The following is a 13,841-nucleotide window of genomic DNA, read 5'->3' as shown; positions in this document are numbered from 1 at the left end:
ACAATGGATCAACGGTCTTCGGGTCTAACTGTGTTAGAATATGGAAAAGAATAATAAAATTAAGAAAAATATCATACAAATAATGTGTAATTGATGATATATACTTGGAATAGGTGATTTCCTTACGTATGTAAATTAGGTCAATACTTCCATATTGTTCCCTCCGTCTGCTATTTATAGTTTCATTTTAACTCGGCACGAGTTTTAAGAAATTTTTTGACTTTATGAAGAAAAAATGAGAAAATGAATTAATGAAATATGAGCTCCATTTTTATATATATATATATATATATATATATATATATATATATATATATATATATATATTGGTTTTATAATAAAATTCGAGTTTACGAGCATCCGCATCGGTGCTCTATGCGGAGGACGGCGTTCGTGCCACTGGCGCGGCATCCCCATGTCCGCCGTTGTGCTCTTGCCGACGGCACGGCGCTGCTCGATGCATCGAGCACGTCCGTGCCGCTGAGCAAGGCGACGTGTCGCGTTTCTATTCTCCGAGGGCTTAGCCGTTGGATTTTCTATTTTTTTTAAATCGAAAATAATACCAAAAAAAATGGATTCCCAAAAATATAGCCATTTTATTACCGTTTTTTTGAATTTTTTTAATCCAAAAATCATCTATAAATACACACATTCATCACCCATTTTCACATCAAATTATCTCTCATTCATATTTTTTCATACAACTCATCTACATCTTCCTTTCTCACTCAAACCCTCTCTAAATTCAAAAATGGATTTCAACGATATCATTACGGAAGCGGAGCGCAAAGAACAAGAATACTGTGATCAAATCGCCGCTACATCCTTCGTGACCGAGAGGGAGCCCACGAAAGGCTCGTTGCCGATGTGTGCATACGACGGTGCGCGAGAGGATCGAAACAAGACACACAATGCGCGATACCAGAACCCACATTGAGCTACAAGAAGACCTAATCAAACACATTTGAGCTACAAGAAGACCTAATCAAACTTGAGCGAAGTTCGGCCACGAGTAGTAGGTTTTTTTAATTTTATGAATTTATTTATATAATTTTTAATTTTTAGGATTTAAATTATGTAATTTTTAATTTTAGGACTTTAATTATGTAATTTTTAATTTTTAGGACTTTAATTATGTAATTTTTAATTTTTTTAGTAATTTGTAATAGTATTCCGGTATTTTTAATGCATTTTAATATCGTGGAAATATTTTTTAGTAAATTGAATAATAGAATAGTGGAATCCTTAAGCATGTCCTTGCGGAAGAACATGAATGTGAGTGTTGTGCTTTTGCCAAAAAGCAGAAAGTAAAAAATGAATAAAAATGGGTCCGGACCCACTTCCATGCTCTTGGATGTGGGTGTTGTGCTTTTGCCAAAAAGTAGAAAGTAAAAAATGAATAAAAGTGGGTTCAGCCTACATCCATGCTCTTGCTCTTTGGCAAGAGCATTGATGAGATTGTCTACTGATTTAGTTGAGTAGTACGTTCCACCTATCTAAAATGAGAAAATCAAATGAGAATTTAATGAGTGGAATTTTTATTATCCAAAATAGAGGCCCAATAATTATCGTGTTGGGTTTTATATTGGCGGCCCATATTAGGTGTTAGGGTTTTGCTCTATTATATCTTCCGCGTCTGTAATTCCTGTCTCCTCTCTCCCTCCTGTCGAGCTCACCGCTGTTTGGTGAAAATGGTAAGCTTTTTTATGAACTCAACGCCATTCCCGTCTAATTGCTTTTCAACTAGGCTATTTTGCCTTTGTATCGAACAAACTCATTGTTACTGAGCCGCATTGATTGTTTTAGGACAAGATCCTATTGTTGGCTGTCATTTCAGTTTAGTTTAGATGCTTGAAATTGTGTAAGATTTGATTTTGATTAGCTCTTGTTCTCGACTAGAACTATATATGCTTTTTGTATGGGTTGATTAATTGAGGGATGAACTCCTATTATTTCATCAGTTATTGTCGACATTATTCGTTTTAGGCCGTCGTCGCTTTTAATATTTTTTTGGGTTTAGTAATTGATATTGTTAACATGTAAATCAGTGTTATTTTTAACTGAATTTGAATAGAGCACGGCATTTTATATTGCATTCTGAATTCTGAGTGTTTCCCATGTAATTTGAAGGCTTAGAGGAAATACAATTGTGCTTTTACAGTTATTTTTAGTGTTGACATATGCTTGGACTCCTGGAATTGGATACTGGTCGATGTTTTAGGTTATGTCTTTGTATATGCTAATGGGTGTTTGCTACCTTTAGGCTTTCGTCAAAGCACAAAAGTCAAAGGCGTACTTCAAGCGTTTCCAAGTTAAGTACAAGAGAAGAAGAGGTGAGCAACAAAGATATGTTTCTCTCAACTGATGTGAGGGTTTTTTTTCCTTTTTGATTTAACTTAATCATGATATTTCTCAATTTAGAGGGGAAGACTGATTATCGGGCAAGGATTCGCATGATCAATCAGGATAAAAACAAGTACAACACTCCAAAGTTTCGCTTTGTTGTGCGATTTGTATCCTGATGCCTGTAGTGTTTAATTTTTCCCACTCTAGAAATTTGTATTTAGTACTTTATTATCTTTATTCACCATTTACATTCAACCGCTGATTGTAGCTCTCTTAATTGTTTGGATTGTGCTTATCATTTATCATGTGTGATGTAATGTTGGCCTTAACATCTTTATTAGACCAACAAGGATATAATTTGCCAGATTTTGTCTTCGAGCATTGCTGGTGATCATGTCCTTGCTGCTGCATATGCACGTGAGCTGCCTCGTTATGGCCTAGAAGTTGGGCTGACCAACTATGCTGCAGGTTAGTATGAATCTAGAATAATCTTTTCTCTTAGTAATAAAAATTATCTGAAATTATTTGAAATGTTGTTATGTGACAGCTTACTGCACTGGACTTCTTTTGAGCCGCCGCGTTCTGAAGACCCTTGAATTGGATGAGGAGTATGAAGGAAATGTGGAGGTAACCTTTTTATATTTTATTTGTTTGCATGTATTGTTGCAGAAAGTTACTTTTTGATGATATATAATTCAGTTCTTATACCAATTTTGTCGTTTCAGGCAACAGGAGAGGATTATTCTGTTGAGCCTGCTGAAAGCAGAAGGCCTTTCCGTGCCCTTTTAGATGTTGGTCTTATCAAAACTACTACTGGAAACCGTGTTTTTGGTGCCCTCAAGGTATTAAGCTGGTTTTGGCACTTGTTTGTGTAATATTTTTTCCTACAAGAAATTGTGTTTTTCATATTAATTTTCTCAAGAATGGAGTGACGTGTGCATGACTGTTTGCTTTGTTTAGGTGAAGTAGCACAGTTGTAAATGTTTCATTGTTGTCTGCAATATATTCTATAGCTATTACTTGAGAGAGTATATTACTAGTATATATGAAGATTGTGTTGTATGTTTACTGTCTAGTTCTTAAGCTTCAAGAGTTTGATTTGTTGTGTTATAGGGAGCCCTGGATGGTGGACTCGATGTCCCACACAGTGATAAGCGGTTTGCTGGATTTAGCAAGGACAACAAGCAGCTTGATGCTGAAGTGCACCGCAAGTACATTTTTGGTGGCCATGTTGCTTCCTACATGAACGTATGTACTTTTCCTTTTCCCAGTGTAGGGAAAATTGAGAAATTTCTACATCCGCCTTCTTTCATGTGCTTTAAGGTTTCCTTTGATCAAATTTATTTAACTATATGATGTCTATCCAGACCCTGATTGAAGACGAGCCTGAGAAGTATCAGTCTCACTTTAGTAAGTACATTAAGAGGGGTATTGACACTGATAACATTGAAGAGGTGTACAAGAAGGTTCATGCAGCAATTCGTGCTGACCCTACGCCTAAGAAATCTGAAAAGAAGCAGCCAACGGAGCACAAGAGGTAAGACTTATGTTATGCTATTAATACTCTGCAGCCATTATCTGAGAGATAACTAAAAAACTATTTTCCCACTAAAATATGAATATGATTCTCTTTCCAACTATATTTGGTACAAACGGTCTTTGCTGTATTTTCCATCGTTAACTGTATCACTCGTTATGCAGGTACAACCTTAAGAAGCTAACTTATGAGGAGAGGAAGAACAAGTTGATTGAGAGGTTAAATGCACTGAATGCTGCTGCGGGTAATGACGACGATGATGATGAGGAGGAAGATGATGAGTGAACTGCTGTCACTGATAGCCAGTAGTTTGTAATATCTCGTCAAAGTTTTACTTTGATGCGGTAATCTGTTGGATGCTTCTATTTTAGGGGTATGACAATTTATTGTTGCTTTTCTAGACAAGATTTTGCTACCCGAATTGATGCTCTCTTGTCTAGACTTTCATCTATCTTTTCTAGTCTTTTCTTTCCTCCTGAATTGATGAGCTTGTTTTTAATCCTACTTGTACTTTTTTTAGGGTATTTCTAGTTTTTCCGTTACCACCTTGATTGTGTTTTTTGTTCTTGAAATTTGTAGTCAAATCCTTTATTACCAATGCTTAACAAAATTAGATATGTTTCCACAATATAGCCATTTTGTAAAGAGGAAAAGTTAATTTTGGTCCTAAATATATGACAAAAATACGAATTTGGTTCAAAACATTCACTTTTTGAAAAAATGAAATTTTTATCGGAGTGGTCACGGTTTCGTCAAAAATTGAATGGTCATGCCACTGTGCATTAGCGTTGATCGTTAGTTTTTTGATTGAATCCTAAAAAAAAAAGGACTATTTCAGCGACATTTTTATTTGTTATAGACCCGTTGTTCAAAAAGTTGATATTTTAGGCTAAATTTGTATTTTGATCATATGATTAGGATCATTATTGATCTTTATTCATTTTGTAAATTATAAATTTCTAACTTAGTCTTATTCAAGCATATACTAAATGATAGTTGTAATTGTTTATCAATACCTGAATGGATGCAGTATACTCTGGTATAAAATATTTGACTTTCAGGAATTTTATGTAGTGTTGTTTTGTGAGTTAATGAAAAGAGAGTAAAGTATGAGAGAGGTAAAAATAGAGTGTTGTTTCCATTTTTAGAAAGTTACATTTTTAATAGGATAATTCAAAAAGGAAAACGGTTCATTTATAATGGGACAGATGAGTACTTACGAACCTATTCATTTTTTTCAAATGAAGTGATGCAAGTCAACAACCACGACAAATTTTACTTGCTGGGCTAGAGATCAGAGAAGTGTTGAAACAGTTCAAAACATCCATAATCCATGCATGTGACAACGATGGTAAATACTGCCTTTAGAAGCTACAACACTTGTTCATATAAATATCGGGATAAAAGTCTCTCAGGCATATACATACGATATTCTAACTATTACAATTGAAAGAAAAAAAAGAACAATAAGTGGAATGAAAATTGCAACGAAAATAATAAAGTACGCCAAACTATAAGTCGAGTCGAAGCGAACACTCTTTTCGCAGTGCAAATTATGCCCAGGCTAGTGCTCTTGGATTTACGTAATGTCCCAAAGATAAAACGTCTTCCTCCTAGCGTGTAGAAGCACCTCATACCTACTAGGCACCGATGAACTTGACAGACTTCAAGAAATTAAGCCAACAATACTCCTAAAATGATGTAGAAAGGCAGATAAAATAAAGAATGCTTGTTGTCTGTGTGTCTTTCTCTCCCTCACTTTTCACCTATTTATAGTCTTGAGATGCAAATATGAAGAAACATGACAATAAGACAACATCAACCAAAACATTAAGGCAATAGAAATTACAAGAGGTGGTGACTCACCAGTCCGAGTGAAAATCTCTGGAGTCTTCGCTGTATAAAAGTTCCACCCGGCCGGGTGGAATTGTTGTACAGAAAATTCACCCGGCCGGGTAATACGTATTGGACTCCGATAGGCATCGCGTTTCCAATCGGCCGGGTAGAATTTAATCACTATATATTCACCCGACCGGGTGGCTCTCTTTTTGCACCAATTTCGTCTGTTTTCGCCTACAACACCCGACAAACACGTGAACTCCGAAAAATAGAGTAATTGGCTGGAAATAACCATTTTGAGCACAAAAACTCAACAATTATGCACATCAACATACCAATCACAACACTATAAATACGAGTTTGTCAGGTGGAAAGCCAAGGGGCTCCCCATTATCTTTTTTTTTAGTGTCTCACGTTTCCTATAATCCCCACATGGTATGAGCCTAGTGTTGTCCACGGTTCGAAAACCGGCGGTTCCGGTTTGGTCGAAGTCGGAACCGGAACCGGACCGTGAGGCTATTTCACGGTTCCGGTTCCGGTTCGAAAACCGGCGGCTTCGCGGTTCGATTTTTTTTTAAAATTTGAAATTTGGACTCATACAATAATTGGAACAAGACAATGGATAATTTAAATTGAAATAAGGCGAATAAGGTGAAAATGATATCAATTTTATTGAATTTGAGTTGTAATGGACAACGATACAATACATATACAAGTATACAACATGCACCAATGTAATATAATTTACAAGTGTAGTCGGGACGTAAATAAAAAAAGCATGAAATGGGGGGAAAAATTTTGAAAAGGGCTTAAGCTCAATTTAAACTTTCAAAGTTAAACTTTTTAAATTTAAGTTGAGTTGCCTACATATCCACAATTTTATTGAGGAATCAAAGCCCACGTAGTTCTCTTACCTTGCATACCTTTTTGGTCGGCCGTGCTCGCCATTCACCGCCCCCCCGTCATTGCTATTGTTGAGTGCTCTCGCCTCTGACCTCGTCATCACCATCGGAGGATAATTCTTCTCCATCACTCTCTACACGGAAGTCGAAATCCGGCTCTTGTGCTCTCATGTCCGCCTTTGCCCAATCATCAAGTAACATAGTGGCTTCCATGTTCTTGGCGGAGAGATTGCTCCTTTTGTCGTCTAGGACACAACCGCCGACACTAAAAGTTTGCTCAACGGCGACGGTGGAAGCGAGAACGGCGAAAATCTCCTTAGCCATGATGGAGAGTATCGGAAACTCTTTGTCATGTGTTCCCCACCAATTAAGGACGTCAATTTGTTGAGTAGGAGGACCTGCATCTTGAAAAATAGAGCGCGGTTCCAAATATATATCTAACTCACTAGTAGCTCTAGTCCTATTGGTTGTAGTACCGTATAGATCTTGCAATTGTGATACTACGTCTGGATCAATCATGACATTGCTAAAATTCCCGCCACCAAAATCAAACGTGGAAGGACTAGGAGGAGCACGTACCTGGTGAGCGGTGTTATACGACATTTCATATTCCGCGTAGAGAGCACGAAGTGCACTATCTAACCTTAGATTGATTTCATCAACATCCGAAATACTTAGTTCGAAGCATTCTCCTCTTGTCAATCCCATTTCGCGAAGTTGAGAAAAATCCAAATCGTGCAAACAACCATAGTACATGTCTAAAATTTTATAAACACCATGCAACTTCCACTTTGGATCCAAGCATTTTGCAATAAAAACACATTTGGAATACGGGCAAAATATTTTAACCATTTTTCAATCATATAAAACAAAATAGCCTTCAACTCAATGAATTGAGTATTTTTCACACATGTCTTAAAACCAATTGCCACATACATGCAATGCTCCAAAACGCGCACAGAAGTAAGATAATAAACACTGGATAACTCAACAGTGGCATTTTTTAAAGCGCGGAATAATCGAAACAAATCCATGTTGTGGTCCCAACAAGGGGGTATCAAAAGCAAATAAGAAGGAACATGAGGGCAAGTTCTAAAAAAATCACATAAATATTCAATGTGGTTCAAAGTTGACTCCAACATATCATACGTCAAGTTCCAACGAGTTGAAACATCCAAACGAAAGTTGGTGTACCTGCATTGCTTGCTATGACAATATTTCTTCTAAGCTCTACCAATAGGAGCTTTGTTATGAATCAACTTAACAGCAGTTCTAATAGGATCAACATACTTTTGCCACAAATCGATCGCATCTTAAACACACAAATTCAAAATATGTGCAATACATCGCACATGAAAATATTTGCCATCAATAACAGGGGAACATGCACTGATTAGTTCATATATACTAGCAGTGTTAGCGCTAACATTGTCAAAACCAATGGAAAGAATTTTATTGATCAATTGAAATTCATTCAAAACTTGAATGATCAATTGAGCAATTGCTTGTGCAGTGTGTGGTGCGGGAAATTCCCGAAATGCAATCAAACGTTTGTTTAAAGTCCAACTGTGATCAACGAAATGCACAGTGATGCCCATATATGAATTTTTGCAAAAACAATCAGTCCGCACATCAGAGCAAATAGAAACTTTATGCCCTAAGTTAACAATAAACGTACCTAATTGCGCCTTCTTTTCCATACATTGTCTAACAACGGCTCGAGTCATAGAAGTTCGACTCAATTTTCTTGCAGTGGCATTATAAACTCATACTCAACTTAAAAGCATCGTTATCAAAAGCATTGAATGGAAAATGTTTCATAACGGCAAATCTAGACATCACATTAAGAGCATTTTTGTGATCATATTTCAAAAGACTATTGCTACACATACCTGATGTTTGGGATGAACCCGTTCCACTCCCGGTCCTGACTCCATGTTGAAAGTTGAGTTGAGTTTGGGTTGGAGCGATACCAAACTCGACCGGATGCGCTTTCTCCATGTGGCGGGTAAATGTACCGTATCCTCCACCATTTCGGAATGTGTATACATTTTTGCAATAGTTGCAATACACATTATAAGTGTCAGGATCGTTACTATCTTGTACCTTCTTGAAATGTTTCACCATAATGTTTGAGGTTAAAGACCTTTCAATTGGTCTAGGAGGTTGATGAGGGTGTCCACGACCACGACTAAGGCCACGACGACTCCTTGGTGGTGCTGGGGGTGGCATTTCTTGAACCTCTTCCGCCTGTACCTCCTCCCCCTCCTCCTCCTCGTCATCATCAAGATTCACATGGGTTGGAATTTGTTGAGAATAGGCACCGCGACCGGGATTACCACTACCGGTACCAACATAAGCATCGCCTTGGGATTGAGAGCGAGAGAGAGCAATAGCATGTGCCATATCTTGCTCTTCTCGAGTCTACAAAATAATATTTGTATTGTAAATATCAAATAAAATTATGAACAATAATGTAATGTAATTCAAAATTAATTATATTAGTAGATAATAAATATTAACCTGCCACGCATCCATGTTCATTTGAGAAATCTCATCAATAACGGATCTCCGAGATGGCCTCTTGGACTTTCCCTTTCCCTTATCAACATGACCTTCTCGGGATGAAGACATCTTGATAGTAACAAATTATATAGTAGAAATCTAGAAATATGGAATAATATATATTTTTTTGTTTTAGCAATTGAGAAAGAAAGACAACTTATAAAACTACGGGACCAAGTATAAGTGTATAACAATGCGTAATAAGAGTAGCACTTGAGTAATTAAATGGAAGCACAATATGACAAATGAGAAATTGGAGAAAAGAGAGAGAATTGAGAGATTGAAGAGAGAAACTCTTATTAACACAAGAGTGGGGTGAATGTAAATGAGGATAGAGGGGGGTATTTATAGATAAAAATGACGGGAAAATGGAAGAATTTGAATTTGAAATCCGGAAAAAAAATTGAATTTGTCGGAAAACTGGCGGTTTTGGCAGAAAACCACCGGAACCGTCGGTTTCGAAGACAAAACCGCCGGTTCGGTCAACAAACCGTCTGCCAAAAGCTACGCCATGTCGCCTCGTGTCCCGCACCGTCATCGAAAGCCACCGAACCGGCGGTTAACCGCCGATTTTCACGGTTAACCGCCGATTTCCGGTCCAAAAATCGCTGGAACCGGCCGGTTTTAACGCATGAAAAGCTGCCCCTCGGCCCCCTCCCTAACGCCTTGGTTTCCACGCCCGAACCGGCGGTTCCGAACCATCCCGAACCGGCAGTTCGGTGACGGTTCCGGTTTGAAAAATCTTGAACCTGAACTGGACCGAGGTTCGAATTGCGACGGTTCCGGTTCGAGGAAATCACCACGGTTTTGGTTCGGAACCGGAACCGGTGGGCATCTCTATATGAGCCTTATGATCAAAATACTAACATAATAAAACATATGCACGCATGCATGAATGTATACTCTTTGCTTAATTCCCATGAAATAATATTGCATTTAGAACAATAGCTTTGGGCTTTGAACCTTACATAGCCAACATTATCAGAAACATCATGGCTTGGTGGACTTTTTTTTTATATCAAATGAGGATCGACGATGGTTCCCCATCTACCCCCCGAAGTGACTCGGACCCCCGGCCTAACGGTCGGAGGTGAAGCGTCTTCTTACCACCGAGCTGCACTTCGTTGTCGGGATGGGAAGGAACGAGTCAGCCAATCTTACCCAAGCACGGGTCCAGACCAGTTAACCTATCAACCCAATCAAGGGGACTTAGTTAACCTATCTCCCCCAGCGCCTGGGTCCAGGCCAGGACTCAAGAACCCCCCAGGGGAAATTAATCCCCAAGATGCGCCTCCCAAGGGTCGAACACGTGACCTCTAGGATGGCGCGGTATCCTTGCCCCTCAACCACTTGAGCTAGGGGGCTTGGATACACCGCGGCTTGGTGGACTTTATGTCTTGAACCATTCATTTTTTGTGTATATCGAGACAATGATATTGACACAATATTATTTACAAACTCATCAATTATCATGTTTGTGTCATTTATTGGCCATGAAACACCAATTTAGATTCACGAGTGATTCACACGTTCCCACTTCTCACTTGCATAGTGATTCTTTTTCTATTATCCCACCTTTTGGAGGTTTATAAAAATCATTACAAGTCAAATCTTAGATGTAGTTAGGTTACCACTATAATCCCATGAGATCTTCTAATTGTTTGGTTGGATTACCACTATAATCATCTTTTAGATGAGGTTTTCAAGCTCATTCCTTTTAGTAATTTAAGTATTTGATCACGACTTACATTTTGGTTGTCGAGACTTACCATTATATAAGCTACTATAGCAGTATTCCCTCCGTGCACAAAAAAATAGTCTCATTTGTAGATGACACAGATTTGATTGAGAAATCGGTAAAGTAAGAGTTCCCTCCTTGCACAAAAAATAGTTTCATTTGTGGATGACACGGATTTTATTGAGAAATCGGATAAGTAAGAGAGAGAAGAAGAAAAAGTAGATAAATTAAGAGAGATGAGAGAAAAAGTGAGAGTAAAGTATGGGATATTTGAGAAAAAATGAAAAAAGTATGAGAGAAAAACTTTTCATTTTAGAAATAAGATAATTTTTTTGTGAACATCCAAAATGGTTAAAAATGAGACTACTTTTATGGATGGAGGAAGTATATCACTACTGTTGACACTGACTTCTTTCAATATGGAATATCGTCTAGAAAGTTTCTAAGCAACTCGGCTTTTTCCCCTACTTTGTCCAAAGTGATAAACTTAAATTTCATGGTGGATCAAGCTATATACAAAGAAAAATACTTTCTTCTATATTTTGGGTAACAACTTTTGAAGTACTCCATACAAAGCAATGCTGATCAACAAAATCGGTGTTATTATGTGTAAATAAAAGTATTTTCAATCTTTTGTTCTAAACTCAAACGCATTTTAATAGAGTTTTATTTTAACTATTTATATTAAACTAAAATTTAAAAAAATATTTTTTATTTTGTTTTACTTATAAAATTTGAAAATAGTGATTAAGTTTATTTTAGTATAAATCTAAAGATAGATATATTATTTTACTCAAAACAAAAAAAAATAAATTAGTTTTTAGTAATGAGTCATCTTGATTGAGATAAACTAAAAGGTAAAGTGAGTCATTTTCAATGGTACGGAGAGAGTATTATTTTTTATAAAACAACATCCGAATTGAAACGCCTCACTTGTAGTGATATAGAGAGAGTAATAATGTAGGATCAATATTACTTTTACTATCCTTTTCCTCGTCTTCAATTTTATTTTATGAATTTTATTTGAATTTTTGTATGCAAACGGAGGAGTACTACTAGTAACGACAAAATTCAAGAAGTTGAATGGCGATGAGACTATTAAATGAGAGTTAAAAATGAGCGAGTTTAAAATATAGCAAGAGCCGACATTCATTTCCTTGACGTCTGCACCACCACCACCGCCAGCGAGTCGAATATCAGGAAGATCGTGAACTCCACATTCGGCGCTATGTTTGCCTCCCCCGGGGGCACGTTCTTCTTGTCGTCCGCGTACTGCCCCGGAAGGGTGAAGATGGCCGCGAATGCCACCGTGGCGATCAGCACGGCCACCACGGTGGTGGAGGTGATGGCGTTGTTGAGGCCCTCCGCCTGCATCTTGCCGAGGTGTGGTGGAGCTGGTCGTGGACCTCGTGCTTGATGTCGCTCACTGTTTGCTTCAGCTGCCGGGCGGCGGCAGGGACTTGGCGCTCTTCACGCCCGATTGCTGGAGGAGGCTCACCACGCCCGAGTTCCCTGTTTTCTCGGCCGTGTCCAACGCCGTCTCCCCTGTTTTGTTTATGGCTTCCTTGTTCAGCTCTGTGTATTTCAGCAGTCCATATCCATTATTCTGTGCTTGCTTTGCTTGCGTTGTGCTCTAATGGAGCTGGATTTCTAGACTACCATTTCCCCCCCTCTCTCTCTGCCCCCACTCCACTCCCCAATCTTCTTCCGAATTCCCTATTACGTAATCTCCATTTTCAGCCACTCCAGCTTGCTCAATCAAGCCATCTGAGGATAGTTTGTGTGACGACGGATGACTGAGAAATGTGCTTCATTTTGCGGCTCGATCCGAGATTTGTTGTATTTCGAGGCTGCTAATTTCAAGGAATTAAGAAAATGACTCGTGGTGTTTGTGCAACGGTGGAGGAACCAAGTCGGAGAGAATCAAGGCCGCCAAGGCTCCGTCCATGGCCAGAATTGACGGAGGCGGCACCGCCTTCCTCATCCACCGCACGCCAATCTCCCCTCCGTCGCAGCCGAGATCCGCTCCGCTTCCTTATTCCCTCACCGGTCAGTTTTCTACTATAACAATTTCTATTCGCTAGATTTGTGCAAAAAGTGGATAGGTTAGGTGGTTGGATGTTGAAGATCAGTTTTTATACCAATCTACTTTCATAATGATAGAATTGATGGTAAGATGCAAAATGGTTAATATTACATCTAGAGTAATTTTACAATTATGATTTTGAAATGATGGAATTAGGCAACTGTTTTGTAATGTATAAGTTCCCCCAAACACTTGAATTGTTATTCATTTCCACATTCACATAATTGAAGAGAGAGGCAATGCTTTCAGCAGTACTTGATGTTCCTCCTGTCTAATGCAGCTTCTTTATCACAAGCTCCGTTCTTGACCTGACAATGGTGGGCCTTGACACTTTTGATGGTGAATCCCGTGCAGCAGCATTTCGAAACTGAATCTGGAGCTGGGAAGTATAGTTTTATCTTTTGGGGCACACAGATAAACAGGAGTTGGCAGTCGGTGTAGTAATAGCTACTGACAATCTGATTAAGTTATCGACTGATGGAGTGACATGGAGCCCGGGTTCTGCTGGTTTTGATTTTCATGGCAATCTCTCCTGCGATCCTATGAAGCTTCTTGCAACTTCTCCAAATACCAAATCCACTTCAACTTCATCATCTCTCCTGCGATCCTATGAAGTTTGGCATCCCTATGCCCGTCATCTGTAATCAGCACTGGGAGGGGAACCTCGATGAACTCAATAAACCCAAACTACCTCTGATCCGATTGATGTCCTCCGCCCAGCATTCTTGTGCATCATTCACCACGTAAGTCAACGGAGGGTGAGAATGAGGGGACACCATCTTCATCCAAACCAGTAGAGCAGCAACCTGGACCAAGTTCAGCAGCTGT

General features: G+C 38.7%; 1 protein-coding gene across 1 annotated transcript; it reads left to right on the top strand.

The window, feature by feature from the left end:
- Positions 1-1,615: 1,615 nt before the first annotated feature.
- Positions 1,616-4,428, top strand: LOC121797557 (60S ribosomal protein L5-like). Its single transcript, XM_042196250.1, has 9 exons — positions 1,616-1,694; positions 2,264-2,333; positions 2,422-2,513; positions 2,688-2,814; positions 2,894-2,973; positions 3,072-3,188; positions 3,460-3,594; positions 3,714-3,883; positions 4,048-4,428. The coding sequence occupies exons 1-9, from the start codon at positions 1,692-1,694 to the stop codon at positions 4,166-4,168; spliced, it is 915 nt and encodes a 304-aa protein (XP_042052184.1). The 5' UTR covers positions 1,616-1,691; the 3' UTR covers positions 4,169-4,428.
- The last annotated feature ends 9,413 nt before the right edge of the window (positions 4,429-13,841 follow it).

The sequence above is a fragment of the Salvia splendens genome, chromosome 1 (genome assembly GCF_004379255.2).
Source record: "Salvia splendens isolate huo1 chromosome 1, SspV2, whole genome shotgun sequence".
Lineage (NCBI taxonomy): Eukaryota > Viridiplantae > Streptophyta > Magnoliopsida > Lamiales > Lamiaceae > Salvia > Salvia splendens.
The sequence above is the reverse complement of the archived record's forward strand: the minus strand, read 5'-3'. Positions and strand labels throughout refer to the sequence as shown.

Coding starts and splice junctions, on each gene's coding strand:
- LOC121797557 (XM_042196250.1), top strand. Junction 2,514..2,687: donor TTCGCTTTGTTGTGCGATTT/GTATCCTGATGC, acceptor CATCTTTATTAG/ACCAACAAGGATATAATTTG. Junction 3,595..3,713: donor ATGTTGCTTCCTACATGAAC/GTATGTACTTTT, acceptor ATGTCTATCCAG/ACCCTGATTGAAGACGAGCC.